The sequence below is a fragment of the Penicillium robsamsonii genome (genome assembly GCF_028829455.1).
Source record: "Penicillium robsamsonii strain IBT 29466 chromosome Unknown utg000005l_segment0_segment0, whole genome shotgun sequence".
Classification (NCBI taxonomy): Eukaryota; Fungi; Ascomycota; class Eurotiomycetes; order Eurotiales; family Aspergillaceae; genus Penicillium; species Penicillium robsamsonii.
The window spans coordinates 40,917-68,637 of record NW_026643223.1 but is presented as its reverse complement, the minus strand read 5'-3'; the positions used below and the strand labels follow the sequence as shown (position 1 = coordinate 68,637).

The following is a 27,721-nucleotide window of genomic DNA, read 5'->3' as shown; positions in this document are numbered from 1 at the left end:
GAGAGATCACACCTTTAATGTTAAAATATCAGATTGTTTCATCCCATCCTTACTTGGACGTGAGGGAAATAAGTGGACATCCTAGAGGTCTGGACTCTCCCGAGGTCGGATCATTAATCTTCCAAAATTACGTGGGATTTTTCTTTGTTGGGTTTGTACTATTTGCACTGTTTGGATTTAATTCCCAAACAAGGTTAGTGGGTAATTAATCTCTAACATCGCTTGGTAGGAGTCACTGAAATCTTATTATATTAGGTCGGGGAAATAAGGGAGGAAAAAAAAAATGACACATGGGCGCCACTAGCCACTCGTATAATGGAGCTGAACAACTCAGCCCATGTCTAATGATAGTATAATAGGGCATATAAGCCCTATAGACACTTGGGGTAATGTCTGAGATTATCGTCAGGTGACCTGAGAATATACTTCCAAGCTTCAGCCCCAGGTGGAGAGAGAACTAATAAAAGAATACGGAATAGAATGGAATAGAATGAATAGTAAAAATTTGCAAATGTAGATGTAAATGTGGCGTTTGAATTGGAGTTAAGTATACCGACAAGTGTTAAGCCTTTCGAATGTTGGTGTTCTTCGGAATGCGGGAATGGATCCTCTATATGTTGTATATCCTCGAGCTTATGAGAGGTTCGACGTTTCATCGGTGGAGCCAGCTTATTAGGTTCGGGTATAGTCCACTTCCCAAGAATGATAAGTAAAAGGGAACATCTAGTTAAAAAGAAAGGAGAAGAGAAAATAAAGAGAAATACAGAAAGAAAAACGGGAATTCCTATGTCAAGCCTTTTACATCTTAACCAGTCAGGGCCTGCCACAGGGTTCTCTCTACATCTACACCATAGGGATGGAGTATGTGTATTTACATGTTTACTACATAGGACAATATAGAATATACACTAACTAGTTTAAAATATAAACATCTTAAATTTTTGAAAAAAAAAAAAAAAAAAAAGGGCCAGGGGAAAGGACGGGGCTAAGATCTATTTTTGACCTTTCTAGTCTCACTACTGTCTCCCTTTTTTTTTTAACCCCATCCTTCCCCCCCCTTCTCTTCCTTTTTCTCTTTGACCCTTGACTCAAACTTTGCAAGATTCTAAATCCTTCTTTCCAGCCCCGGTGGCTTCGATAATTGTTCATAAATGCGCCCTGCTTGAACAGATACCCCTCTCTTGTCAGCTTTGAAACACATCCCTTTCTGATTCCTTCAACCTTGGCGATACCATGGCCTACCACGGCTCTGGCTCGCACTCACCGAGCTATGATGATAGTCATCATTTGCAGGATGTGCCAGCTTCGCAGGTATGTATGAGAGGCGGTGAATTAATCGCTCGAGCTGACGGTGTTTTTTTTTTTTTTTTCTAGTATCGCGAGGACGAGGATGCAGCACGTGGATTATTATCCCAACAACAGGGTCCATTTGCGACACCCTTTGATGACCCACACTCGCGCGGTGTTTCTCCCCAACGTCCGGCTTCCAAGTACAGCTTGACGGAGACATACGCAACGGACACCGCCCCTTCTTACCACGATCCATACAACACTGGTACCGTCTACTCTGGCCAGGACGAAAGTACTGCAGCAGCCTTTGGGGTTCCCGGCCGAGTTGCATCGCCTTATGCCCGCAGCGAGACCTCGTCCACCGAGGCTTGGCGCCAGCGACAGGCCCCCGGAGGCACTCCTGGCGGTGGCGGCGGTGGCTTGCGCAGATATGCTACCAGGAAGGTCAAGCTAGTGCAGGGTTCCGTCCTCAGTGTCGACTACCCCGTGCCTAGTGCCATTCAGAATGCCATTCAAGCCAAATACCGCAACGACGTGGAAGGCGGAAGCGAAGAGTTCACTCACATGCGATACACCGCAGCCACTTGTGACCCGAACGAATTCACCCTCCACAATGGTTACAATCTACGCCCTGCCATGTACAATCGTCACACGGAGCTGCTCATCGCGATTACCTACTACAACGAGGACAAGAATCTCACGGCCCGTACCTTGCACGGTGTGATGCAGAACATCCGCGACATTGTCAACCTGAAGAAATCCGAGTTCTGGAACAAGGGTGGACCCGCGTGGCAGAAGATTGTTGTGGCACTGGTCTTTGACGGTATTGATCCTTGCGACAAGGATACTCTTGACGTCCTTGCGACTGTCGGTATCTATCAGGACGGTGTTATGAAGCGCGATGTTGACGGCAAGGAGACTCTGGCGCATATTGTAAGTTATCCCCGATAGAAAGATGAACTGGCGCTGACAGGACCAGTTCGAATATACGACCCAGCTATCGGTCACACCCAGTCAACAGCTCATTCGACCCACGGACGATGGCCCGAGCACACTACCACCCGTGCAAATGATGTTCTGTTTGAAACAAAAGAACAGCAAGAAGATCAACTCGCATCGCTGGCTCTTTAACGCTTTCGGCCGCATTTTGAACCCCGAAGTCTGTATCCTCCTCGACGCCGGTACAAAACCTGGCCCAAAGTCCTTGTTGTACCTCTGGGAGGCATTCTATAACGATAAGGATCTCGGTGGTGCCTGTGGTGAAATCCACGCTATGTTGGGTAAGGGATGGCGGAACTTGGTCAACCCTCTCGTGGCTGCCCAGAATTTCGAGTACAAGATCAGTAATATCTTGGATAAGCCTCTGGAGAGTTCGTTCGGTTACGTTAGTGTCTTGCCCGGTGCATTCTCGGCCTATCGATTCCGTGCAATCATGGGCCGTCCTCTTGAACAATATTTCCACGGTGATCACACGCTATCGAAGCAGCTTGGAAAGAAGGGTATTGAGGGCATGAACATTTTCAAGAAGAACATGTTCTTGGCCGAGGATCGCATTCTCTGTTTCGAGTTGGTCGCCAAGGCAGGCTCCAAGTGGCACTTGTCTTACGTCAAAGCCTCCAAGGGTGAAACTGATGTGCCTGAGGGTGCTGCCGAGTTTATCTCCCAGCGTCGCCGTTGGCTTAACGGTTCTTTTGCAGCTGGAATTTACTCGCTGATGCACTTCGGCCGTATGTATAAGAGCGGCCACAACATCGTTCGCATGTTCTTCCTCCACATTCAGATGTTGTACAACATCTTCAACACTCTCCTCACCTGGTTCTCGCTGGCTTCATACTGGCTCACCACTGTTGTCATCATTGACCTTGTCGGTACTCCAAGCACCAGCAACGGAAACTCAGCTTTCCCCTTCGGCGAGACAGCCACGCCCATCATCAACACGATCGTCAAGTACGGATACCTCGCCTTCCTATTACTGCAGTTCATTCTTGCCCTCGGTAACAGACCCAAGGGTTCCAAGTTCTCGTACCTCGCCTCATTCGTGGTCTTTGGTCTCATTCAGGTTTACATTGTGGTGGATTCGATCTACCTGGTTATTCGCGCGTTCAGTGGCGGAGCGCCCATGGACTTTGTTACCGATAAAGGCCTGAAAGCCTTCCTCGACTCTTTCTTCGGGTCGACGGGCGCTGGTATCATTATCATTGCCTTGGCTGCCACATTCGGCCTTTACTTTGTTGCCTCCTTCATGTACGCCGACCCCTGGCACATGTTCACCTCCTTCCCTGCCTACATGGTTGTTCAGTCCTCCTATATCAACATTTTGAACGTCTATGCCTTCAGTAATTGGCACGATGTCTCCTGGGGTACAAAGGGTTCCGACAAGGCCGATGCATTGCCCTCAGCCACAACCACAAAAGACGAGGGCAGTAAGGAAGCAGTGATTGAAGAAATTGACAAGCCCCAAGCGGATATCGACAGCCAGTTCGAGGCCACTGTCAAGCGTGCGCTCACCCCATTCGTTGCCCCCGTGGAACATGACGAAAAGACCCTAGAGGACTCCTACAAGAGCTTCCGTACCCGTCTCGTTACCTTTTGGATCTTCAGTAATGCAATCCTGGCGGTCTGCATCACCAGCGAGTCCGTCGATAAGTTCGGCTTCACCGTGAGTTTTCCTCTCTTTCAACCTTGTTATCAGACAACTAACATGATCATAGAACACCGCCACCAGCCGTACGGCCCATTTCTTCCAGGCCCTCCTCTGGTCCAACGCCGTTGTGGCGTTGTTCCGTTTCATTGGATGTTGTTGGTTCCTGGGTCGCACTGGTATCAAGTGCTGCTTTGCACGCCGGTAGTTCGACAGCGAGCACAAAATGCCTACCATTTTTCATGACCCCCTGACACAAGCTGTTTTTTAGTTCCTGTGATCTGTATTCTACCTAAAGATGCCCAACCCTGTTCTCTTTTTTTTTTGCAATGCCAGCCAGTATGTACCTTGACGGTTACTGTGATCTTTTTTTGTCGAACCATGCACCGGGATCGTATTCAGGGTGCTATGATTATGTACTTCATATTCAATTTATTTTTCTTCAAGATTTCAAATACAAAGTAGAGATCTATCCCATTAGTGTGTGGTAGAATTCCCGAGGTCAAATACGTCAAGTGGAAGGCGGAGAGGCGATAAAGGGCGATTGCTGATCTGAGACCCCCGCGAGCACCTGGGGCTATCCTTCACTCTCACCATCACTGTTGTCATTTGATCTTGCGCTTTGCAGCTTTGCATTTTCTTTCTATCTTTTCTTCTCTAACACCACTCAGGGTGGTTGCCTTGTAAACCTCCTCTCCCCCCTAAACCGTCCCTTCCACTAGGTGGGGTGGTGACTCTCAGCCAAAATGTTGAAAATCTGGTCGATGGTAAGGCTTTATTTGGTTCTTATAGAAATGTTGAACTATCACTAACACTGTACAGAAACAAAAGCAACAGGAAGCCGAGAATGCAGAAGGTGCTGCAGGCAAGAAAAAGAAGAAGGTCACCGCGGCGCAATTACGCGTGCAGCGAGGTGAGTGACTCTCCTGCAGTGGACAGTATAACTGTCCCTGCTTGCGTACTGGATTTAACATCTTAGATCTCTAGATCTTCAAGAACTCACCCTCGGCAGCACGATGAAAATGTCTTTCCCGAACTCCGATGACATCCTTAACTTCATCCTGACCATCGAACCGGACGAAGGCATGTATAAGGGTGGTGTCTTCAACTTCAGCTTTGCCGTCAACCAGAACTTCCCCCACGATCCCCCCAAGGTCAAATGCATGCAGAAGATCTACCATCCAAATATCGACTTGGAAGGCAACGTCTGCTTGAACATTCTACGAGAGGACTGGAAGCCCGTGTTGAATCTGAATGCTGTTATTGTGGGCATGCAGGTCCGTTGATCTCTTTTGACTGGTCATTACTTTCGCTGACCGGTATTCCGCAGTTCCTTTTCCTCGAGCCAAACGCCTCCGACCCTCTTAACAAGGACGCGGCGGAAGATCTCCGCGCCACTCGTGACACCTTCAAGAGGAATGTACGCAACTCCATGGCCGGCGGGTCCGTCCGGGGAATAACATTTGAGCGGGTGCTACGGTGAATGCCTATGTCTTTACATTTGCTTTCCATATCTAGACTGCCCCCATGGCGATGAGACGGGATGATGATCTATGGTTTTACACATGGCGGAGACATGGTTCGGCGATCCCGGAGGGATGCGCTGGTGTTTTCACGTACATATATCCGGCGTAATTAGCGTTTGAATACAATAGATCCAATTCGCTCATTGGCAGGTCAGGCGTAGGGTCAAGCATCGCCACGATCCTGTTGTTAGAGAAAGAAGGTCCAAAATCAGAACGGTTGGTTGTCCACAGGCGTATATGTACAATCGATCTCAAATCTAACCCACTCGTACACACCCGTCGATTCAACCAAGCCCGATGGATGATGTCGAGACATGCGCCCCCATCACTGGGCGATTTTCTAGATAACGCTTTGACAAAGAAAAGAACTGGCGCCGAACGGGCGGGAAGGAGATGATCGAGAGGTGATCAGTGTTGATCGATTTAACCCCGCTGGGCAGCACGCTCAGCCTCAAGGCGGGCGTAGTAGGTATCGCGCTCACGCACGCGGGGAAGGTGGTAGCCTATAGTACAAATATATGATTAGATTTCGAGTCATCGCATCGGTTGGCGCAGCCGGGAATAATCTACTTACCGTACCACCAGAGGTAGCCGAAGGTAGTACCGAAGCCTAGTGGATGAGATACCTTGATCAGCAACTATTTCACCTATTCATCTCATCCTAGGAGTCATCCTGGTTCTTGAATTTGACGTGGTCGCTTCCGAGAGGTTGCGATATCCAACTCGTCTTTCGATCATGCCACTCGATCCGGATCACAACTTACCGAAAGCGGTGCTCAGGTCCAGGACAAGACCACGGCGGAGCATCTGTAGACAAGCATAAGAAGTTAGTAAATCATTGCGAACATCTCAATTGACCTGGTCAACCCGCTCGGGTTAAACCGGCCTTGGAACGGAAGGGGCACGTACGCCGGTAATGGGAGGAATAGCGGCGGGCATTGTGACGAATAAGTTGCGTCAATCGATGCTCGAGCGAAAGCAATATGGGTTGTGGACAGCTTAAAACCTGCCTCGGACGTTGGTGGGGAGAGGAGATGGGGGGTAAAGGAGGAAGGCTTTGTGAGGTGAAGTTGAAGCTTCGGAGCGGACTAAGCGAGCCGCCGGATTGGTCGGTCTTACTATGAGAGCGAACTATGGCATGTTCACCATTTCTCTACTATTCCAGGACTGCAAAATACGATCATAGATCGATTTTCTTGTAACTTTCTATATACTGAATCACTTGCCCCAATGGAATGAGTATCTCGTATTTCGCCCTCTGGCACATATCAAGCGCAAGGGGAACTGAGGAATCCCTCAAGATGGAGGTGAAATGAAGGAAGCCTAGCTGGCATTATTTGCTCATCTACATACTGAATGTTCTATTTAAGTGATTCCTCCATTCAAAAACACTTCATTCTCCTTCAACCCTCCAAGATTAGAATCCATGACAGCTACTCATCCATTCACCGCCTTCAGCACGTGACCCAGATAACATTGCTTGGTCGTCCCGACCATCACTTTGATCAGACCAATACAATGGCCATGGCGACATCAGGCGCCCATATTAAACGACCTTCCTCGTCCTTCGAAGAGAACAACCCGAAGCGGATAAAGCGTCACTACCATCACCATCATCGTTTACAGGAGCCCATCGTTCTCCCATCCTCGTCCGAACCAGTCGTGCAAGATGACACCCAACTCGACCAATTGATGAATCGTGCAGTCGGCCAGACTTTGAAGAACTCGGGGTTTGAGTTGGCTGACCCAACTGCCCTGTCAAGTCTCTGCAGTGCTACTGAGGAGTGTATGTGGCCTGGTATCAGATCTATTTTGAAGCTTGAATTGACGGGTTGCGCCTGAAATCTCTAGACATGCTACGACTCTCCACATTCATCCGTCAGTCCATGCTATCTGCGAGACGTGTTCAACCGATCCCGCAAGATTTTGACTACGCTCTGAAGCGTCTCCGTCTCGATCCCGACGACCTTCTCCCTCATCTTAAATCAGCGTCCTCAGACAAACCTACGCCGACACTATTACCATCTCCCCCACCAGAGAATGAAATATCCAAATCTCTCCCATTCCTCACGGCGCTGAGTAGTGAAGACGACCGTGCAAATCGTCCCTACATCCCAAAACATTTCCCGAGCTTCCCTAGCAAACACACTTATTCCGCCACCGCAGTCTTTATTGGACGAGACAACGATCCACGCAAGATCAGGGAACGCGCTGCAGAGGACGGACGACATGGTGAGGAAGCTTTGCGCAAATTAGCGAGCGCCGCATTCCGCGACAATCAGACAGGCTCGACTGGCCGCGACAAGAAACTCTGGGGTCGGAGAATGGACAGCATGGAAAGCATGTTCGAAAAGACGATCAAGGGAATATCCAAAAAGCACAGCAAGGACTCTACCAGCTCAGCCATGGAAATTCACCCCGGGGATGCCGACAAGTCCCGGCTCAAGCTCTCGTGGAATATGGAGTTGGGCCCCATTGTCAATTGTGAGCGAGATCTCTGGCGCCGGACCAGCTCGAATACACGGCGAGGAGAGGAGAAGACCCCCAAACCTCCAGCAAGTGTTGAGCCAGCGGACGTCATAATTGACATGTAAATTACAAAAGGCATAAGACCTACCGGCGTTGTTTTTTCTCTTTTTTTCTTTGCCGATTATGGGCTGGCGCTTGTGTTTTATTTCAGGAGCATGACCTGAGGAGATACCCCATGGCAATCATAAGCAGTATTCAAATGCAACTTTTATTTTTGAAACCCGCAAGTAATTGTAATCCCAAATAGCCAACTCCGCCCAATGCGCCACAATGCAAAGTAGTCTCATTGTTGTAGGGCCTGCTTCTGTTTCGCTTCCTCGGCCAGCCTAAGTGGCTCCCATGATGTTGTTTCGACCATTAACCCACCGGCACAACTACAAGATCAGCTTGCTATTTGACTCGAACTCGATGCAAGACTCACCGTCGAAACAACCGCACCACAGGCTCGCATACAACAACTCCTGGTTCAGGAACCCCATTTTGTGGTGGATTGCAAGAGAATTGTGTCATTTCAAGTAGTGGGCACTCCTTGAGGTTGACTGGTTCGCCTTTGCGACGTTTCTCTTGGAAGTTGCGGCGGACGGTATTGACATGATCGGGGAGGGATTCGGCGGAGAAGATGGGGACGAGAGGTGCCATTGTAATTCTCAATCGTGAATATAGGATAATTGAACTAGAGTGAAAGTTGGTTGTTTCGGGTCGAGGGGAAAAGATTCGAGGTACATTTGACTGGGGAAGTTCGGAAGCTCCGTCAGCCGCGACCTCGACTTTCCGCTCGCACTTCTACACTTCTACCACTTTTCTCGCATCTAGTCCCTGGAATTTAAACGTCTCATTCAAAACCCAGTAGTGTCAGATTCATGACGCAGGTCATTGCTCACCCATGGCAGCCAATCTCGGGGAGAGATCGCTAGCCGATGTACACCAAGAGGGATTAGATGAGGTATTGTAACTTTCCTATTTATTTGCATGCATTGGATTGACCAATTTTAGATACTTTCCGCACTGGCCCATTTATATCCGGGTCATTCAAATCATGAAACATATTCATTGGGCGTGCCAATTCTGGACGCTTTGCTTGAAGTATTTGCGCCGAAACCACTTGCTGTGTCAGGTGCTGTGAAGGATGGACAGCCTCAGTATCCAAATGAGTCTGCAGAACGGAAGAAAGGCGAGGGAATGCTTCTGCACAGTGAAGACCCGGATGGGCTGGATGAGATACATGCAGTGCAAGACCCAAAAAATAGCAAGAATCAGCAGAATCCCATCGTGGAGATTGCAAGCAGCTTGTCGGCTTCGGGGAAGTCTCAACTACTTTACTATCTCACGGCTCTGGCTATCTTACCACGAAAATTTGGGGACATCTCAGTCAGTGGCCGAGAGGCAGCTGTGGTGTTCATAGATACCGACAACCGGTTCGATGCCGAAAGACTAAGAACTGTAGCTCGAGGTATACTGCAGCATCGAGGACTGTCTGCTCAACCGGGAGAAACCGCAGATCATCTCGAATCATTGCTCGTCTCTTCACTACAGCATGTCCATGTCTTTCGTCCGCAATCTTCATCCGCCCTTTTAGCCACCATCCACACCCTAGACTCGTACCTTTTCGACCTCTCGCGACATCGTTCTGCATCACGTCCCTTACAAATGATCGCCATCGACAGTGTCACCGCGTTCTTCTGGCAAGACCGGCTGCGGGACGAAGTCGCTCGGATTGAAGAGATCGGGCGTCCTCAACCAGAAATTGATTCTGATCGAGAGCAGAAAAACAGGTTCCATTTGTCCGACCTCTATACCGAGGTGGTGAGGGAGCTGAAGGGTATACAGAGTCAGTTCCAGTGTGCAATTGTGTATACCGCAACGGTCTCAGGGGGTCGAGCTTCTGGCCTTGGTCCATACGACCACTCCCAGGCTCGTGTTCCATCGCTGAGACCTGCTCTCCCTGCACCCTGGGGCACTTTCCCAACATTGCGTCTGATTGTCCACCGGTCGTCTGTTCGCCCTTTTCCACCGAGCATGGCCACTCATGCAGCAGTGAAGGATGCCTCTTCACGGCAGAGTGTGGTTCAGCAAGGCAAGATATCGGCATGCGTCAATGCATGGGGACGTGGTGAATGGCCCCGTCGCATAGTTGAAGCAATTGAGGCGAACAGTGGTGGTAGCTTTTCATTTTACATACGTGACTCGGGTGTTGAGATGACTGATCCTCATCATTGATTTAACGACTCTATTCACAGTTCATGTAAACAACTTGGCAATTGCCTCGACAGTTGTGTTGCCACCGCTGAACACAACGCCAACATCCCATCCATCCTTACCACCCTCTTGTTCGACTCGTCGCCTGAAATCCTCATCAAAGAGACACACGGCCAGTCCAACCACTGCACTCGGCTCGACAACAACCTTCATGCGTTCAATAACCAACCGCATAGCTGACTTGATCTGCTCTTCGGTGACAGCGAACACCCCTGCCACCTTCTTCTCATTGGAGATAACCTCCCAATTGAGTAATCCCACGGGAGTGCGTAGCCCATCTGCGATAGTGAGGGTGCCAACGGCTTCCACTCGCTTTCCAGCCTGCAGCCCGCGTCGACAATCATCTGCACCTTCAAAGCTGGGCTCTGCACCAAACACGCGGGTCTGCTTGTCCGAGAACCATGTTGCCACGCCGGAGTTGAGCCCACCTCCACCAATAGGGGTTATAACCGCATCCAGGGGCCGCGATCCAGCTTGTTCGGCATGCTGTGCCTCCAGCTCCAAAGCCGTTGTACCCTGTCCACAAATGACATTAAAGTTATCATATGGCGGCACCAGAATAGCGTCTGTCTTTGCTTGTATCTCTGCCACCACAGCTTCACGTTCTACACTCGTCGAGCCGCTGAAGATCACCTCCGCGCCGTGGGACTGTGTACCCGAAATTTTCGATGGCGTGCTGATGCGGGGCATCACGATGTAGGCGGGGATGCCCAGAGTCGAGGCAGCGAGGGCGAGGGCTTGTGCATGGTTTCCTAAACGAGTCAGCAATTTTATAGGGCCATAGAAGATCAGAAAATACCAGAGCTATGTGTAATGACCCCGCGCCGTTTGACTTCCTCCCCGCACTCTTCCAACAGTCGCAGCAAAGCGTGGAATGCACCCCGTGCTTTGAAGGCACCAATTCGTTGAAAGTTCTCACATTTGAAGAAGAACCGAAATTGTGGGTGGGCAGGAGTTTGGCCTTCAAACTGCGTTCCGACCAAGGCTTCGGCCGATTGCGGTGTTGAGGCGATGGTGTCGAGTGTTTTGCATGTCAGCAGCGGCGTTCGGTGTACATGGGGCTGGATGAGACCGTATGCCGCTTGAATAGCAGCTGGGGTGAGCGATTGAGCGGCGACAGCGGGCGAAGTCATTTTGGGTTGGAGCAGAGGTTGGAGAAGAAGAGAAGAAGAGAAGCGAGTATGACTCTTATTTTACCCCATACTCTTCTCCACGATTCGGCGCGCTACTGCAGGTACAAGATAGGCTGCAAGAAATAATCTACAAGCTACGAAAAACGGAGAAAAAAAAGAAGTAACTGGGGAATGGCCGATAAAGCCTCAAATAATATTTTCGATCTGAAACCCAAAAAAGAACAGTTCATAGTACATCATCATTTTTTGAACCCTCACGGGTATCAAGGGTAATTATTTATTTCTGGTTCTCGGGGCGGAGAGAGCGGACAGCCTTTCCGGCACGCCAGATCTCAAGATCGCGGATCTCCTGCATCTCCTTCTCGTACTTCTCGCGGTAATCGGGCTGCGAGTTGTAGTCGAGGGAGCGCTGGGTCTCAGTGCCGTTGTGGACGCTGTCGTAGAGGTCGTTGAAGACGGGCTTCAGGGTATCCTTGAAGCGGCTGGACCAGTCAAGGGCACCGCGACGGGCAGTGGTGGAGCAGGCAGCGTACATCCAGTCCATACCGTAACCACCGATCAGGGGGTACAGGGACTGGGTGGCCTCCTCAACGGTCTCGTTGAAGGCCTCGGAGGGGCTGTGGCCACGCTCACGGAGAACCTCGTACTGGGCGAGGAACATACCGTGGATACCGCCCATAAGGCAGCCGCGCTCACCGTAGAGGTCAGAGTAGACCTCCTTTTCAAAGGTGGTCTCGTAAAGGTAGCCGGAGCCGACAGCGACACCCATGGCGATGGCGCGCTCCTTGGCCTGGCCAGTGACGTCCTGGTAGACGGCGATGGAGGAGTTGATACCACGGCCCTCACGGAAGAGAGTGCGGACGGTACGGCCGGAACCCTTGGGGGCAACGAGGATGACATCAATGTCCTTGGGGACATCAACCTTGGTGAGGTCCTTGAAGACGGGGGAGAAACCGTGGGAGAAGTAGAGAGTCTTGCCCTTGGTGAGGAGGGGCTTGATAGTGGGCCAGGTCTCGGACTGAGCGGCATCGGAAAGCAGGTTCATGACGATGGTACCCTTCTCAATGGCGGTGGTCATATCGAACAGGTTCTTGCCGGGAACCCAGCCGTCCTCAATGGCCTCCTTCCATGAGGCACCATCCTTGCGGACACCGACGATAACGTTGAGACCCTGGTCACGCAGGTTCAGACCCTGGCCGTGACCCTGGGAGCCGTAGCCGATGAGGGCAAGGGTATCATTCTTGAAGAACTCCTGGAGCTTCTCACGGGGCCAATCGGCACGCTCGTAGACATCTTCCTTGACACCGGCGAAGTCGATGGTCTTGATACCACGGACGGGAGTGACGACCGAGGAGACACGGGGGAGGGTAGCAGCAGCGATGGCAGGGCGAGGGAGAGCTGCGGTGATGACCGAGCGAGGAGCGGCCACGCGGGCGAGGCGGAGGGCACGGGGAAGACCACGAGAAGCCATTGTGAAATATGAAAGAGGGAGTGGAGAGTGAAGGAGAAGAAGAAGACGGGGGAAGCTTGGGAATTTAAATAATGGGCAAATATGCTGGGTCATTCGAGTCACCGTAGCAATTCTCGGAGAGCAGACCTTGCTCCCCGGAGACCCCACACCGACACCGGCCGGCGTATTGATTGGAGGAAGATAATTATTATGTCATGAATTGCGTTTCCCAGTGCAACAAGCAAAAGATATCTTTTTATGACTCCGTTTCAAGTGGGTTTGGGAGGCCGATATTTTCCCCGGAGTAGAAGCAATCTCCGGGAGATCAAAGAGAGGCCTGGAGAAGGCCCAGACTGTTTTGAGTTGTTTCACGTGATAGTACCTTCTTCTCTTGAGACTCGTTCCTTCCCCAAAAGTACCATTTCTGCCTTAGGCCAATATGTCACCTTCTACAACCCCACGTCTGTTCAATTACTTCCCTATCATGTCTATAGGATGAGTGTCTTCTCATTCGGGGATCTGCCCACTATTCAGACCCGAAAGGCCTTGATATTACTTGACTTTCAGAATGACTTTGTCCGTCCATTTGGCGCTCTACATATCCCGAATACACCAGATATCCTCGAAACTCTCCCACAACTCGCATCTGCATTTCGTCGAGTCGGTGATGTAGTTTGGGTGCGCTCACAATATGAATCCCCTCAGACCATCGTTGACTGGAACTTTGGTGATCGCATTGTCCTAGACAGACAACCGCCGCGCAGAAAGCAGTCGCCCACTTCGGATATAATTGAAGTTGGTTCGGATCGTGATTCACCAGAACCCGTCGACCCTGAAGCCTTCCTCTCCGCCGACTCTTCGCCATGCTGTGACCCGAGTACCCCCGGATATCAGTTCCCCGCACCGATTCTGGCCGCCATCAACCCCCAGCATGACACCGTGGTGGACAAAACAGGATACTCCGCCTTGGAGTCCCCCGGCCTGGTGCTATCCTTTAGGACACACTTTGTGACTGAGTTATACCTTTGTGGCTCGTTGTCGAATGTATCCGTGTTTGCAACCGCTCTGGATGCTGTCCGCAATGGGTTTTCGGTAACTCTTGTGGAGGATTGCTTGGGATTCCGCGATTTCCAGCGGCATCAAGAAGCCATGCGACGTATGGCGGATATCCTGGGAGCAACTGGTATCACCGCTCAGGAGCTCATCCAAGAGCTAGATTGGGATGAAACTGAGGCAATTGCTCGCCAAGGTGCACCACAGCCTAAGAGGTCAGCAACTGCAGCTGGCCTCGAGAGCGTCATGGATAGTCTAGAATTCTGGAATACCGTGGACCCCTCTCCCACAGATGACTCTCAGGATCCAGAGGAGCCGAGTCTTTCGAAACTCGTTACTCCTTCTCGTGCGCAGCGCGCTACTGCTGCTGCGCAGGCGCGGGGTCCGGAAGAAGGGCAAAAGAAGGTGCGTGCGCGCATTCGTCGCCCGAAGCGCCGAGATGCCATACCAGCGGAGAGAAAATCTGCGGAATGTCAAACCAAGATCGGGGAGGGCGACTCACGCCTCGTCACCAACGTCAAACTGGCCGCAGATTCCTTTGAGCGTATACAGGCGGAGGTAGATTGGCAAAAGATGTACCATATGTCGGGCCAAGTTCCCCGATTGGTTGCAGTCCAGGGTCAAACTCGACCCGATGGAGCCATAGCCATATATCGTCATCCGGCAGACGAGTCTCCGCCCTTCAAGCCATTTACCTCCACGGTTGATGAAGTGCGCATGGCTGTTGAGCAAATACTAGGCCACCCCCTGAATCATGTACTCATTCAACTTTATCGTGATGGACAGGATCGCATATCAGAGCACTCGGATAAGACGCTGGATATTACGCGAGAATCCTTCATTTGCAACGTCAGCCTAGGTGCCGAGCGTGTAATGGTCCTCCGTACCAAGGCCTCGGCATCTGAGCCCGAAGCAGGCGTGGAACCACGTCGGACAGCGCAGCGTGTGCCGCTTCCTCATAATTCACTTTTTGTGCTGGGTCCAAAGACGAACATGCGATGGCTTCATGGCATCCGGGCAGACAAACGGCCCAGTGCAACCAAATCTACCGAAGAGCAAGCCTACGGTGGTCAGCGCATTTCCCTTACTTTTCGTCATATTGGCACTTTCATCGACCCTGTGGCTAACACCATCTGGGGACAAGGGGCTGTCAGCAAAACATTAGAACAGGCACGCGCCGTGGTCCATGGGGATCCTGCTGAAGCAGCACGCCTCATTACTGCCTTTGGCCAAGAAAATCGTGCCACCGAATTCGATTGGGATGCCGTGTACGGCGGAGGATTTGACGTGGTCAACTTTGTGACTACATCAACCGGGCAGCTATTACTTGGCTGTGATCTTGTGGCCAACTTGCGTGTGCGTCTCTGTCTGGGGGAAAATGGCGTCCGGTACCGATTGACAACCAACCATGAGCAGGGGCTCGCACAACTCGAGGGATACCCAATATATGAAACGCCTGATGGAACAACAGTCGCGGGCGACTCTGTTATCCTAGCATATATGGCCAACCGATCTGCCGAGGCCTCATGCCCAGGTGTAGATTCGTTACTCGGGGGCAATTTCTTGTCAACGATTGACGAGTTTCTGACATACTGGCGTCAGCACCGTGCGACTAATTCAGCTAGTAGGTTTGAATACGGGATTGAGGATTGGGATCGTACTCTGCAGGGACAACACTACCTAGGAGGTTCCGTGTTTACCATCGACGATTGCTCTCTATGGCCAGTTCTGCGGGATATTGTACAGACTCAGGGTACATTCGACGCTCGATTCACGAGCTTGAATCAATATTATCACCGAGTCGAGAATCGGGGTATCGTTCGGTCTATCCTGGAGGAATGAAATCGGACTGGAGTACACGAAAAAGCTCTTTCATCTTGCATTTTGACTTGTCATTATCGTTGGACATATTACGAAGCCTTACGAATTTACCTGGCCGTGAGCCAACTTGGGTTAACCCCCAGTCTACAATTCCTCTTGGATATAGTTGTCTAGCCGAAGCCATCTCACTGTATGGGCACAGCTATAGTCACAAAATAATAGATTGCATAAGTCTTATACTCCGCTGTTATCTAAAGGCAAGAACCAGGGAAAGAAGTAGTGCTGAGAGAACCCTTCAGCGCAACATTCCCACAAACCACAGCCTTGAAAAAAGCCTGAGCCACTACCGATGCACCGGCGGTACTGGTGTGCGTGTGGTCCAAGGGGAAGTACGCATCGACAGCAGTCAGGCCCAGTGTCTTGAACCGATCTGCCACATAAGCCCCGTGGTCAACATAGGGCACGCCAGCGGCTGCAGCTGCCACCTGCGCATAGCCCACAAACCGCGACGGGGCATAGGTGAAGGTTCCGGTTTCCCAGGGATTGTTGGGTGTCTGACTCGAGATGATCACATTCGCGCCCTTGGCCTTGAATACCTTGGTGGCATTCTCTACATATGCCGGGAATGTCAACACTGTTTCGGCGACCCCGTTGTAGATTGTGCTGCAGGTCTCGCTTCCTGTGCCACCACAGTCGGTACGCCCGTTATCAGTGGGAGTCAGAGAGCCACCGTCATTGTGCCCGAACTCGATGATTACCCAATCTCCAGACTGGACCACTGCTGTAATGGCATCGAACCGACCCTCACGCGTGTATGACCGTGCGCTGCGGCCGGCGACAGCTTGATTGGACACAGTGAGTGAGGTATAGGGAGTAACATATTCACCCCAACCTGGAAAGATTAGCTTTGGCTATACGGCTGTGGCTTTACGGCTGATGAGAATACATACCCGCTGTGCCAGATCCAGTCCCACCCTTTGCCATGGTCGAGTCACCAGCAAGGTAGATAGTACCCAGCGCACTAGGGATGAGCGAGAGGAGAATAGCAGATTTCATGGCGAGAGGGATATTGGTTTTTAGCTGTAAAGGCTTGATAGATCTCTATAGAATCGGCAGCTTCTTCAAAAATATACATTTTCAAGCCATGCTAAGCAATAGCTTCGATACGTGGAAGAAAGTGACACCCTTCGCGGGGTATACACGGCCATTATTGCGTAGCTCTCGAGTTTCGTCCGGAGAAAAGGAGATGCTGACGTGCCGGGCGAGACACAGCTGGAATGCGGAGATCCGTTGATCGTCGATGCTTCTGATTCATGGAAACTCGTCACATCCGAATAGGACACGGACTTGAAATAATGCATTAGGCTTTTGAATGTCGGAAATTATCCTAAAACAATTCATATTTATGACGACATTACCTGCCCGGGAGTGTTGAACAGACTGATAATATATACAGTAGGAATATAGATCCGAAAACCCCAAATTCCATCACAACTTCTCAAATGTTGGAGTGCGCTTTTGCAACCCAGACAGTAGAGCCGCCGAGATATCCTGGGTCTGCAAAGCAACGCTATTCCATACGCTCGTATAGCGCAGTCCCTCTTGTACAGAGTGGTCACGCGAGTAGTTCAAGATCTCCTTGGTGCCTTGCACGGCCACGGGGCTCTTGCTAGCCATTAGGGAGGCGAGCTTCAATGCGGCCGAAATAGTGGCTTCACGGTTATCGTACACTGCATTGACAAATCCCACACGCAGGGCCTCCTCAGCGCCGAACTCGCGCGCTGTCAGAGCCACCTCCTTCACCCATCCGTAATTTCCGACCACCTTGGGGAGTCGGCTAAGGGTACCGATATCTGCTGCGAGCCCGATATCGACTTCCTTGACCCCAAATCGGGTGTCCTGGGCACATAGACGCACGTCCGTCGCCGTTGACAGGTCAATGGCGAGTCCCAATGAGAACCCGTGCATGGCTACCACAACGGGCTTTTCACAGCGCTCTACCGCAGTGATACAATCCTGAAAGGTGGTGACATGGCGACGAAAAGCGACCGCCTTTCGGGCTGGGTCAGTCTCGGTATCTGAAGAGAGAAGACCTTCCGAGGCCGCCTTGACATCCAGCCCGGTGGTGAATGCTTTTTCTCCAGCACCGCTGAGGACAATTGCACGAACGCGGGGATCTGAGGAAAGTTTATTGAAGATCTGGCCCATATTTTCCCACATACTAAATTCGATTTATTAGAGGATATAAGGTCTAAAGGTCTGGGTTGGGGGAGCGCTCACACTTCGATGAAGGCGTTCAACCTTTCCGGACGATTAATTTCCACATGGGCCACATATTGATTATCAGCCGGGAGTTGCACCGTAAAATATTCGAAAGAGTAGTCGGTCATGTTGGGAGATGGATAGCGAGAGGGAGGGAAGGAGAGAAAGAGAGAGTATAAAAGGGCTGTTGCGGGGACCTCGGCACAAAACCAAAACATGGGGAACATTTGAATGTCAAAACACCGAATGGCTTGAATCCTCGAATGCCTAATCACCTGTTTTACCTTTTAAATGCAATTTCAGGCCTATTTATTTTCTAAAACTCATACACAACATTATATTTTGCGAATCAGCTTGGGATTTGCATGTGCCGAAGTGTCGCACTACAACATCTATTCCAAATATTAAGAATTATATGGCATACATGAAAAGTAAAGATAACCAAGAAAAAGGTCCGTGTAATATAATTAATATTTCGTGGTTGTGTCGGATGTTCATTGTTCACTCAATGGTGATCTTCTTGGAAGAGGTAGCGCTGGCCTTGGGTACCTGAATGGCCAGAATGCCATTCTTCAGACTGGCCTTGACATTGTGCTGGTCGACGGGAGTCGGGAAGGAGAAAACGCGCTGGAACTCGCCGACGGAGCGTTCGCTGGCCCAGAACCGGTGAGTGGGCTTGGCATCGTCGGATTTCTTCGCGCCCTCCTTGGCCTCGCCTTTCGGCTCGGAGGTGTGGTACTCGCGTTCAGTGTGGCCCTTGACAACCAGAGTCTGGGGGTCGGAGAACTCGATATCGATGTCCTTTTGAGAGATGCCAGGCAGTTCACCGTCAAAATGGTATGCGTCTTCACTCTCACGGATGTCAAAGCGAGGAGAGAATGAGGTAACCGACTGGTTGCGGGAGGAGCGATGGTCATCGTAGTCGTCCAGAAGACGGAAGAGAGGGGCGAAGTCGCCACCAGAACCGGGAAAGTTGGCACGGAGAAGAGACATGTTGGTTTGAGAGTGGTTTGAACCTGAGATTTGCTATGTCCAAGGGAGTACCCGGGGGGGCCATGACTTTTATAGCCATGACCCGAAAACATATGACACAAAGACGTCGCTGGTTCCAGCTCGTGCTCCAGTGTAGCTCTTGCGTTATGCAATAAGGTGGTAATTGACTGAATACAGTGTATCGGTTAGCAGAATGTAAGGTGTCATTGAGCGTAGTGACATGCTACACTATATATCTGGTGCCATGGTTACCCCTGTCGGAGTAATGATTTCTCCGGTGTCTTGGATGATGTGCTTCAACATAAAACGTGACACGCCTCTCATTTAGTATTACTAGTCATCACAGCCCGGAGCTAGGTTATACAACATTGTGATTGTGAAGTATGACGAGGGTGCGCTGCACAGTATCCAGCCTTCCCTTGTCTGAGAGCAGTCCCCCCCCCACACTATCACCGAGAGTGTTCTCATCGTCAAGTGACCAAGTACTGATTGGTTTGATCGGTCAGAGGAAGGAATGATTGGGAGAGGTGACCGGACTGCATTCAACCACTGTATTTTGTAACATGCGATGAGAGAGGGTCGCATTCATGACATCGTTCTGCGAGTGGGGTGTGGACTTGGATGTGGCGACCGGCTGGCTTTTTTTTTGCGTCGCGTGTATAGGCTTCGTGTTCAGTGCAGGATAGCTGTTTTTGACCTATTCGGATTCAGATTCATCCAGTTGCATGATCTTTTCGTCAAGGTCCTGCCAAATCTGTGAGCAATGGCCCTAAAATCCCCAAGCTAGAGTATGTACCTGATCTAGGCGAACCTTGAGATTCTGTAGCTGGCTCTCTTTGATGACCAGGTGGTTCTCGTCATCCAAATCCTCCACTATGTAGTCATGTCGCTCTTCATCGTACTTTAGGATCATAGATTTGATCGAAGGATCGCATTCGATTAGCAGACCTGCCGATTAAAAAAATATTAACAAGTGAACTGGGAAGCAATTTCTAAGAAAATAATAATAATACCTCGGACGGCGCGTGGCATGTTGGAGAAGAGGATGTGTTTGGGAGAGAGTAGAGAGTTGCGGAGAGAAAAGAGATGAGAGACGCCAAGACATTTGGAGCCTTGGCCATTTCAACTTCAACGTCTATTTCTCTTCCGGGCAAAATATCTCATCTTCACTTGATATTATGACAAAATCACTCAATGCCCTATCCATTTCTCTTACCTCCCAATATCACAACATCGTATCCCATCTCTAAAAAGCTCACTACGCCAATGGTTCGGGTGATATTAACATGGTCTACTCCCATAGATGTCCATAATCTCATCCGAAAACCTGTACCAAACATGTATCTGCTTGGGATTACTCGGTCGACACTTCCGAAGGAACATCACTTTTTTCCGAGACTTGTATATTTTCCTTTGTGACTTTACAACTTGAAATCACATTGCCAATATCACTTTTACCCAATAACATCTTCATTTCTCTTGTTGGCAACATCCCAGTATCCCCTCATCCTCTCATCCTCTCATCCTCTCATCTCTCATTGGTTAAAAATGCTCATTCCGAAAGCGATGGTTCGGATGATATAGATGGTCTATTCCAGTCCAAAGATAACCGGCCATTGGTGAGTGACTCTTGTCAATACTTTGGCCAAATCCACCATCTCCGTAGTAGGCTCGGGAACAGACCAGGTCTCATCTTGCCACCGCAACTCAAAATCTCGTATCCTTTCATGTATCTCAGTGGCGTTGTATGACACGGTCGGTGTTGACTTTAGGTACTCGATAAATATCCGCCAGCGGGGCACGTAGTATGAGGAAACGAGCCCACCCCATTGCTTGGAAGCGTAATCAGAGATCTCTCCATTTGGCCCCCAGAGAGTAATCTGATTACGCGCGTTATATTCCAAGAATGCAATCTCGGTTTTGTTACCGTTGGCCCAGGCCCGTGCCGAGTCAATCCACGTCGAAAGTCGGAAATTTCGATTTGTGAGAAGGATGGAGTCCAGATCTGCCAGCATTTGGAGGAGGTTCTCCCCCTGCGCAACTGCGTGTGTAGCACGAGAGTTGTTGTAGGACTCAACAAGATCTGAGTACATCGGAATAAAAGCGTTGTCCATGACTTGACGAGTCACGTCAACCATGTCATGCTGATAAGCCGGATTGGACCATAGCCTGGGTTCTTCTTTTGTTGCTTGGTACATCAGCTGCCACGCTTGCACCAGTATAGATGGATCGTAATTGACAGTTGTGCCGTGTGTACCGACAATATCAACCAAACTCCAAAGCTTGGGCTCAATATCAACAATGGACTTTGCCACGGCCAGAGTTGTGATGTTTGTGTTGTTATACACTGTCTGTCGCATTAGATCCCAGGCCTTGTAGAGCCCGTGCGGGATGCGTTTCTGGCCAGAATATCGGCTTGTCACCCAATTGTGAAAGTACTGCTGTGTATCCAATGGGGCCCGAGACCACGCCTGATCCAGAAGCAAGTCATACACTATCTCGTTTCCCTCTTGGCCCTCCATGCTGAGACCATATCCGACCATGGATGGAGACTCGATTAGGGCTTCGGTAGCATTTTGGGTCAGGTTTTGGATTTGCCCGTATAGGCCCATGCTGCCTCCAAAGTTGTGCAACTGGCACCAAATCCAAGATTTTCCATAGTAACTGTTTGTTCGGCGCCACTCTGGAATTGACTCGGAGAAAAGATCCAAGATCAACATATCCTCGTTTGAGTCTACCCCAGACAGATAGGCTTCCACTCGCTCATCAGTCCAAAAATCGGAGTTGGCATAGAAAAGCCAGCCTTGCATCATCCACACGGCATCAGGATCAGCCTGTTTTAAGCTGCGCCAGGTGTTGCGAGTGACGTTACGCAAATAGTCCATGTCACCTGAGTAAGGGTCGATCTCGTTATACTGATCGAGGGTGTAGATGTGACTGACATTACCATAGGCTTTTTGTTGCTTGCTGATAAAACTGACTTGGAGTCTTGCAAAGTTGTCATCGAATGGCTCAAGGAATGTGTCGTTTGTGTATTGTACGGGGAAACCGCCCCATTGTGACCCTCGAACCACCTTGGCATTTGGCAAAACACGAGATATATTGGCAGGAACGAACCCAGAGAAGGATGGTAATACAGGGGTCATCCCCAGTTCTACCATGCGATGAATGATTTTCTTTTGCAGATCGAATTGTTGATCGATCCATGTCTCAGGAAGATCACCGTGCCAGGAGCCCTGGATATTGCCAAACCGATTCCAGGCCTGAAAGGCTGGACCGCTGAAGAAGGTGGTGATCTCGGCATCAGCCAGGCCGAGTTCACGAAAGACCTCGAGAATAATCTTCTCTTGGCCAACCCAAGCAAGGGGTAGATTCACACCGCGCAGGGCCATCCAATCGAGCTGTGATTCCCAATCCTCCCATGTCCAGAAGGCGGTGGTGTAGGAAAAGGTTACTAAGCCCAGTTAGAAAGGCCAAGCTGTATCTCATATAGATATCATACCTGTGTTGAAATGATATCGCCAAGGGACAGTACTGGAGCCATGAATTGGCCTGTCTAGACGAGGTAACGTGGATGGCGCGACATGCAGCCGACTGCCAATAAACCAGTAAATGTCAACATGGGCGACATCGCTGAGGTATCGATGCAAACTGGGGGAATAATCAGCGGTGTCATATATAAAGCGAATGATCGTGTTACCCCGAGGATAATGCGCTTAGAGAAGTTCCCTTGACTGAAATCGTCCCATCTGGAGCGTTGCTCACAACATAAGAATCATAGTCTCCCGCGAGATTAGTATCCAAAGTAAAATGAAAATCATCAACATGATCTGGCAATCGTCGCTTAACAAGATTGGAGATGCCCTCGGTGGACTGGGCCACTGTTACTGCAGAGAGCCATAGCAGTGACTTGATCCAGCGCATGATAGATGATTGTAATGAGAAAGTACTATTAAAATAAAGAGAAAAGTTCGAAGTGAAGGGCAGATTACGAGGTTTATATGAAACAACAGTCACATATATTGTGACCTTCCCCACACTGCCATGCAACTCTCCTGTGCCACGTTGGTTTGAATTGCGTAGGGATATGCAATAATCTCACGCCAAGAGATATTGTGCATATTTATATATCATGCCGAGAGATAGCACTTTATCCCTGTAAGTGTAGTATCCCGGTCTAACGGAGATTCATTGAAGCGGGGGCTTTTGTGTAGATGTAACGAGAATCGACTTTTGGAGGCTGTTCTAAACCTTTAACCCTTCGCGCTACACCACAGAAGTCAAGTTACAATGGTATTTAGTTTTACACATAGAATAGCAACGTTGAATTTTATATTTATCTGACCTTAGGGTCGAGGAAGGATTTACCGTGCACCTTTTGACCTATCAGTCAGGTAAGAAAATCCTTCTGGCCCTTCAATGCTTTTGCTAGAATTTCCGGATACCATCGCTGTCCAACATCTTGGTGACTGGTCACCCGAGCAATGAAGGTGCCCTCGCCAATGCTCCCATGGAATATTTGGTTAAAAGTTGCCTCTGCATCTGATTTGACCTTGTCGTCTTTCACCAAGGCACGGATATGAGCTGGGATATTCAAAGAGATCGTTTCGGCAGAAAGATCGAGACTCACTCCCTGAAAAACAGGGAAGGAAAATCTAGGTCCTAAAGGGCCAGCACCGCCTTGGAAGTTCTCCGGCCGTAAGCTTACGCGGTGAGTGGTGGCTGTGCAGATCCCCCCAGTCAGAGCCTCCAAGGAGCGACCGATGTTGATAACCAATGTCCCGGGGAGGGGCGGTGCAGGAATCCATGTCCCAGCCTTATTTTGGACCTCGAGGCCATAGTGCGGTGTACCCTGCAAAAGGAATGTGAGGAATCCGGAGTCTTTATGAGGACCAACGCCTTGAAATCCGGACTCGTTGCTACCTTCGGGCGGAGGAGGGTATTTGATCAACTTTAGCTTGTGTTGCTGTGGGGTATCAAATATTTGATTGAATGCAGTTGACGGGAGGTCTAATGCCTCTGCAATAAGCCCTGGGAACAACTCTGCGAGGCTGCTCACTTCCGACAGGTATGTGTCGAATGATTCACGAAATCCAGGGATTGCCCTCTCATCTGGCCACTGGGAAAATTTTAGCATCGACAGAAACGAAGACAAAATAGACGGTTTTACCTGGTTAGGACCAACCACATTCCTATACAAAGGCTCGTTTGGACCAGGCGCAGGGAGCTCCGTTGCGAACTGACAAGGATGTTAGTAGAAATTTCAAGTAATAAGAGACCTTGAACTTGCATCGAACTGTTCCCGATAATCAGGTTTCAAGGCCGTAATTTCTGCACCAAGTCTTGAGTAGCCCAAAAAGTGTGGACTATTGACCATTTCGATCTCAAGCTTTTTCTCTAGTGGGAGCTCAAAGAGATCTAGGGCTCTTTCTATAAACCGGTCTTGTGTTTGGGTTGAAATAGGAACATTTCGAAGATAGAAAAAGCCAACATTCACAAGGGCCTCGCGAAGGCTTGCTAGGAATTCGGGCTTGGATGATAACACCTGAGAGAAATCCAGAACGGGAATCGAAGTGAAAGATGAACCCGACTTGCAAGATCAGCCTAATTCACGCACACAGATGTAATAGATCATACCATTTTGAAATGAATACAGGAAATTGAAGAGAGTGCGAAAACGAAAACAAGACAACCGGTCGCTTTTGATTGGACTATGATGGCGAATGCGATGGTTCGAAGGCAACCCCGCTCTTCGGAGTATTCGACACAAATATCTATATGTAGGATATGTTGGATATGTTGGATGTTCCCCGAGCTAACTCGCGGAGGGACCTCGTCAGACATGTTACAAATAGTAGCCATGACAGTTGCACCCAAGGTCTCAGTGCCCGGGCCAAAGAACCCTATAAGCCCTTGCCACCAGACATAGAAAGAATACCAGCCAATTTGCAACTGATGTCTTTTGTTGATGTCCAACCACTGAGCTGACCAGTCAAGCGAACACCAACCCTTGGAGCAACTCCCATGGCATCCCAGACATGGCGTCCACGGCGTTAGAGCCGCTAACTCCGATACCAAGCATTCCCAGGCCACCGTTTGGAGTATGAGAACCGGTTCTAATGATCAAGCCACCGGACCTATAAAGTGGACCAGCAATTCAAAGTCATTTATCCAAGTAAATGCGAACCTACACCTCATAGTTTTCAAAGATCACAGTGTGAATGATTCCGGACCCAAGTTTTCAGAACCCAATACTATATCCCCTAGAAGCACTGCTCAAGAAGTCATACCCCTCCGCATGCTCAGATGTCGCACTTTGCAGGTCTCCAGGGGCACCCTTTTCTGAGATGATCCAATGGTGGCTGTGTACTGTTGTCGGCGCCATAACTCGAGGGAGGACCTGCACTGATGAATTGTAAGAGGGCCATTGTCGCCGTGGAATTATAGCAGGTAATATGTCAGGTATCGCCAAAATTGTTTTGCGGCGCTCAATTTTCTCTAGCTTCCATTCCTTGTCACCGGTGATGAGATGACTATAAAGGAGCTTCTCGGTCAAGGTCAACGGTCGCTGGGATTGTTGTTTCAGTAACTCAAGATCTACGATTTACTTATGGTAATTGACACCAAGGATTGCTTGACCATGGTTGAATCGCCTTGTCGCATCGAAAATTCGTGATCTAGTTGCTTGCACGACGCGAGAGAAGGAGTTTCGCAACACATTGCCTGAGCCCAACACGATCGCAAGGATCAACAAGACTCGGCCATATCTCTCGAAAATATCTGTCCTTACAACATACATTTTTTTTTTTACCTCCGAATTTATTTCAAATCGCCAGTTGCGTAGAATTCGGAGGCTGTTAGAGCTCCGGGTGAATCCGGGTCACTCCGGGGCATCAAATCCCCAACCTCATCGGCACTTTGCATCAAACCCCCTTGCGATTTACGGGCAGAAATTTGGATTGACGCTGTAATATACACGGGTACTTTATTTTCAAGTATTCTGACTTCATTCTCATTCTATTGTACTAAAATTCAACATGGTCGCAAGTGCCAAAGCTATCCAAGCCCTAGGGAAGTTTGCTTCGTGCGATGTCAGTTCATTCTATATAACGCGTATCTTCACAAAGTGTCCTTACTCACAGAGGAGAATTGCAGATTGGTGATGCCCTTGTTAGTCTGGGCCTCCGTCATGGAGGATACCTTTCCGGTCTCAAAATGTTCAGCCCAGGGACAAACGGCGCAGTAGCCAAGATCTTTGGTCCGGCGTACACAGTTCGCATGGTACCTACAGCCGACAAGACCTCACCAACACCACCTCATCATTTTGCCGATGCCATTCCAAAGGGCAGTGTGGTATTTGTTTCTCAGCCGAAAGGTCTGATCAGCGCATGCTGGGGAGGCTTGATGAGCACGCGAGCAAAGAAACTCGGAGCTGCTGGTGTTGTGATCGATGGTCGCTTCCGTGATATCACTGAGCACCAGGAATTGAATATGGGTATTTTTGCCCGGGGAACCAGCATCCTCGGATCGAACACTTTTACACGGTCGTCGGAGCTCAATGTGCCTGTCCAATATGAGAACGTTGAGGTTGATGAGAAGGTTACTGTTGTGCCTGGTGATTATATCCTGGGTGATCAGGATGGCGTTGTCTCTATTCCTGTCACCCACATTGAGGAATGTGTACGTCTCTGTCAGGAGCGGTATGAGGTGGACCAAAAGACATTGGAGTGTCTTGAGGCCGGTGAGGAGATGGGTCCTACCATTAAGAAGCTTCGGAAATGAATCACTTTCTGGATAGAAAGGCAATTAAGGCTCTTTCGGGGTCACCTTAGTGTTTATTTCCTTAAAGATGTATCTATTCTTGCCTCAAATTAGAAGTGTCAAGCTCATTTGTAGCTGAATTGGCATAATATCAAATATTTTATAGACCTGAACCAATTTAGTCATCATGCCCGTACCCCGGGCCAAGCCTTTGATTTCCCCCGTGGCTTTCCTCCAGGGCTAACATGAAGCTCACTCGCTGATTCATCAAAGATCTGATATCTCCAGAACTCTTCCTCTTACTTTTCAAGGCAAAACGGAAGAAGCTCCCCCTCCTAGGAAAGTCCGAGCTGCATGTCGACAATGTCGACCAAAGCGCCTCAAATGCGATGGGGGCATACCTTCCTGTAGTGCCCGAGCAAAGGTCTCGTGCGGCGATGCCCGCGGCGGCAACAACCATTTCTATATTCCCTAATGGTGCTGAACTCTCGACGCCTGTATGATGGGTAGGGTGTTAATATCAATTAACGAGACCAATCTTCTGGGGTCTTGCATATTAACCTGCTAGTCGCTTGCGGTATATCGAATTCCCATTTAGCCTAGCTTTCTACACCCAAGCCCTTCGGTGCAAATTGAAGTATTGAGAAATATATGACAGTACATTTCTATTAGGATAAAGGCCTGGTTGTAGTACCCGTGTTGGAAGTCTGCTGTATATATTGTGACCTTGCGCTGCTCTAAGCATGGTCAATAAATGTTTGCGGTTTGAGCCGTGTGAACGAACCTAGATAACCCTGATTTCGGCCGATGAGAAGACCTATACTTCGAATGCTATGATCGTATGAAACATGTATAAGCCTAAATCACTTAGAAAAATATATACGCAGAGCCAAGGAGCCAAGAAGCCTCGAGGATCAATCTAAATCCCATTGAACTCGCACTAGCCTTCCCGATCCTGTACTTCTAGCTCAATATCTCATCCTCAATCTCCTTCATAGAAGCCCAC

At 49.6% G+C, this 27,721-nt stretch overlaps 18 protein-coding genes across 18 annotated transcripts; 7 read left to right on the top strand and 11 right to left on the bottom strand.

The window, feature by feature from the left end:
• Positions 1-1,233: 1,233 nt before the first annotated feature.
• Positions 1,234-4,139, top strand: chsG (chitin synthase class III; the record flags this gene model as incomplete). Its single annotated transcript, XM_057232308.1, has 4 exons — positions 1,234-1,311; positions 1,375-2,223; positions 2,270-3,949; positions 4,002-4,139. The coding sequence occupies 4 exons, from the start codon at positions 1,234-1,236 to the stop codon at positions 4,137-4,139; spliced, it is 2,745 nt and encodes a 914-aa protein (XP_057081850.1).
• Positions 4,140-4,677: 538 nt separating this feature from the next.
• N7447_008045 (NEDD8-conjugating protein UBC12) lies at positions 4,678-5,414 on the top strand (the record flags this gene model as incomplete). The annotated part of the gene is made up of 4 exons (XM_057232307.1): positions 4,678-4,698; positions 4,754-4,844; positions 4,919-5,208; positions 5,262-5,414. 4 exons carry the CDS (start codon positions 4,678-4,680, stop codon positions 5,412-5,414), a joined length of 555 nt encoding a protein of 184 aa, XP_057081849.1.
• A 419-nt stretch (positions 5,415-5,833) lies between these two features.
• Positions 5,834-6,491, bottom strand: N7447_008044 (cytochrome c oxidase subunit VIIa). Its single transcript, XM_057232306.1, has 4 exons — positions 6,367-6,491; positions 6,222-6,264; positions 6,032-6,067; positions 5,834-5,960 (listed from the first exon to the last, which is right to left on the bottom strand). The coding sequence occupies exons 1-4, from the start codon at positions 6,394-6,396 to the stop codon at positions 5,881-5,883; spliced, it is 189 nt and encodes a 62-aa protein (XP_057081848.1). The 5' UTR covers positions 6,397-6,491; the 3' UTR covers positions 5,834-5,880.
• A 484-nt stretch (positions 6,492-6,975) lies between these two features.
• Positions 6,976-8,051, top strand: N7447_008043 (TBP-associated factor 8 family protein; the record flags this gene model as incomplete). The annotated part of the gene is made up of 2 exons (XM_057232305.1): positions 6,976-7,243; positions 7,309-8,051. The coding sequence occupies 2 exons, from the start codon at positions 6,976-6,978 to the stop codon at positions 8,049-8,051; spliced, it is 1,011 nt and encodes a 336-aa protein (XP_057081847.1).
• Positions 8,052-8,269: 218 nt separating this feature from the next.
• Positions 8,270-8,625, bottom strand: N7447_008042 (uncharacterized protein; the record flags this gene model as incomplete). The annotated part of the gene is made up of 2 exons (XM_057232304.1): positions 8,270-8,360; positions 8,408-8,625. 2 exons carry the CDS (start codon positions 8,623-8,625, stop codon positions 8,270-8,272), a joined length of 309 nt encoding a protein of 102 aa, XP_057081846.1.
• Positions 8,626-8,869: 244 nt separating this feature from the next.
• N7447_008041 (putative Rad51 family DNA repair protein) lies at positions 8,870-10,203 on the top strand (the record flags this gene model as incomplete). The annotated part of the gene is made up of 2 exons (XM_057232303.1): positions 8,870-8,929; positions 8,980-10,203. The coding sequence occupies 2 exons, from the start codon at positions 8,870-8,872 to the stop codon at positions 10,201-10,203; spliced, it is 1,284 nt and encodes a 427-aa protein (XP_057081845.1).
• A 21-nt stretch (positions 10,204-10,224) lies between these two features.
• On the bottom strand, positions 10,225-11,375 carry N7447_008040 (threonine/serine dehydratase; the record flags this gene model as incomplete). The annotated part of the gene is made up of 2 exons (XM_057232302.1): positions 10,225-10,994; positions 11,042-11,375. 2 exons carry the CDS (start codon positions 11,373-11,375, stop codon positions 10,225-10,227), a joined length of 1,104 nt encoding a protein of 367 aa, XP_057081844.1.
• Positions 11,376-11,652: 277 nt separating this feature from the next.
• On the bottom strand, positions 11,653-12,846 carry N7447_008039 (Ketol-acid reductoisomerase; the record flags this gene model as incomplete). Its single annotated transcript, XM_057232301.1, has 1 exon — positions 11,653-12,846. One exon carries the CDS (start codon positions 12,844-12,846, stop codon positions 11,653-11,655), a length of 1,194 nt encoding a protein of 397 aa, XP_057081843.1.
• Positions 12,847-13,320: 474 nt separating this feature from the next.
• N7447_008038 (isochorismatase family protein family) lies at positions 13,321-15,720 on the top strand (the record flags this gene model as incomplete). Its single annotated transcript, XM_057232300.1, has 1 exon — positions 13,321-15,720. The coding sequence occupies one exon, from the start codon at positions 13,321-13,323 to the stop codon at positions 15,718-15,720; it is 2,400 nt and encodes a 799-aa protein (XP_057081842.1).
• Positions 15,721-15,950: 230 nt separating this feature from the next.
• Positions 15,951-16,755, bottom strand: N7447_008037 (rhamnogalacturonan acetylesterase RgaE; the record flags this gene model as incomplete). Its single annotated transcript, XM_057232299.1, has 2 exons — positions 15,951-16,591; positions 16,650-16,755. The coding sequence occupies 2 exons, from the start codon at positions 16,753-16,755 to the stop codon at positions 15,951-15,953; spliced, it is 747 nt and encodes a 248-aa protein (XP_057081841.1).
• Positions 16,756-17,187: 432 nt separating this feature from the next.
• Positions 17,188-18,089, bottom strand: N7447_008036 (enoyl-CoA hydratase/isomerase family protein; the record flags this gene model as incomplete). Its single annotated transcript, XM_057232298.1, has 2 exons — positions 17,188-17,920; positions 17,980-18,089. 2 exons carry the CDS (start codon positions 18,087-18,089, stop codon positions 17,188-17,190), a joined length of 843 nt encoding a protein of 280 aa, XP_057081840.1.
• A 373-nt stretch (positions 18,090-18,462) lies between these two features.
• N7447_008035 (Hsp20/alpha crystallin family protein) lies at positions 18,463-18,954 on the bottom strand (the record flags this gene model as incomplete). Its single annotated transcript, XM_057232297.1, has 1 exon — positions 18,463-18,954. One exon carries the CDS (start codon positions 18,952-18,954, stop codon positions 18,463-18,465), a length of 492 nt encoding a protein of 163 aa, XP_057081839.1.
• A 697-nt stretch (positions 18,955-19,651) lies between these two features.
• On the bottom strand, positions 19,652-19,986 carry tfb5 (TFIIH complex subunit TFB5; the record flags this gene model as incomplete). The annotated part of the gene is made up of 3 exons (XM_057232296.1): positions 19,652-19,708; positions 19,751-19,902; positions 19,968-19,986. 3 exons carry the CDS (start codon positions 19,984-19,986, stop codon positions 19,652-19,654), a joined length of 228 nt encoding a protein of 75 aa, XP_057081838.1.
• Positions 19,987-20,543: 557 nt separating this feature from the next.
• On the bottom strand, positions 20,544-22,878 carry N7447_008033 (alpha-N-acetylglucosaminidase; the record flags this gene model as incomplete). Its single annotated transcript, XM_057232295.1, has 3 exons — positions 20,544-22,408; positions 22,457-22,605; positions 22,655-22,878. 3 exons carry the CDS (start codon positions 22,876-22,878, stop codon positions 20,544-20,546), a joined length of 2,238 nt encoding a protein of 745 aa, XP_057081837.1.
• A 466-nt stretch (positions 22,879-23,344) lies between these two features.
• On the bottom strand, positions 23,345-24,594 carry N7447_008032 (isopenicillin N synthase family dioxygenase; the record flags this gene model as incomplete). The annotated part of the gene is made up of 4 exons (XM_057232294.1): positions 23,345-24,073; positions 24,125-24,193; positions 24,245-24,544; positions 24,592-24,594. 4 exons carry the CDS (start codon positions 24,592-24,594, stop codon positions 23,345-23,347), a joined length of 1,101 nt encoding a protein of 366 aa, XP_057081836.1.
• A 352-nt stretch (positions 24,595-24,946) lies between these two features.
• Positions 24,947-25,596, bottom strand: N7447_008031 (uncharacterized protein; the record flags this gene model as incomplete). Its single annotated transcript, XM_057232293.1, is given in 3 exon segments — positions 24,947-25,091; positions 25,245-25,551; positions 25,563-25,596. 3 exon segments carry the CDS (start codon positions 25,594-25,596, stop codon positions 24,947-24,949), a joined length of 486 nt encoding a protein of 161 aa, XP_057081835.1.
• A 395-nt stretch (positions 25,597-25,991) lies between these two features.
• N7447_008030 (RraA family protein) lies at positions 25,992-26,736 on the top strand (the record flags this gene model as incomplete). Its single annotated transcript, XM_057232292.1, has 2 exons — positions 25,992-26,045; positions 26,110-26,736. The coding sequence occupies 2 exons, from the start codon at positions 25,992-25,994 to the stop codon at positions 26,734-26,736; spliced, it is 681 nt and encodes a 226-aa protein (XP_057081834.1).
• A 166-nt stretch (positions 26,737-26,902) lies between these two features.
• N7447_008029 (uncharacterized protein) lies at positions 26,903-27,218 on the top strand (the record flags this gene model as incomplete). The annotated part of the gene is made up of 2 exons (XM_057232291.1): positions 26,903-26,938; positions 27,027-27,218. The coding sequence occupies 2 exons, from the start codon at positions 26,903-26,905 to the stop codon at positions 27,216-27,218; spliced, it is 228 nt and encodes a 75-aa protein (XP_057081833.1).
• Between the last annotated feature and the right edge of the window lie 503 nt (positions 27,219-27,721).

Coding starts and splice junctions, on each gene's coding strand:
- N7447_008044 (XM_057232306.1), bottom strand. CDS start 6,396: ATGCCCGCCGCTATTCCTCCCATTACCGGC. Junction 6,068..6,221: donor GGACCTGAGCACCGCTTTCG/GTAAGTTGTGAT, acceptor CTCATCCACTAG/GCTTCGGTACTACCTTCGGC. Junction 5,961..6,031: donor CGGCTACCTCTGGTGGTACG/GTAAGTAGATTA, acceptor TTTGTACTATAG/GCTACCACCTTCCCCGCGTG.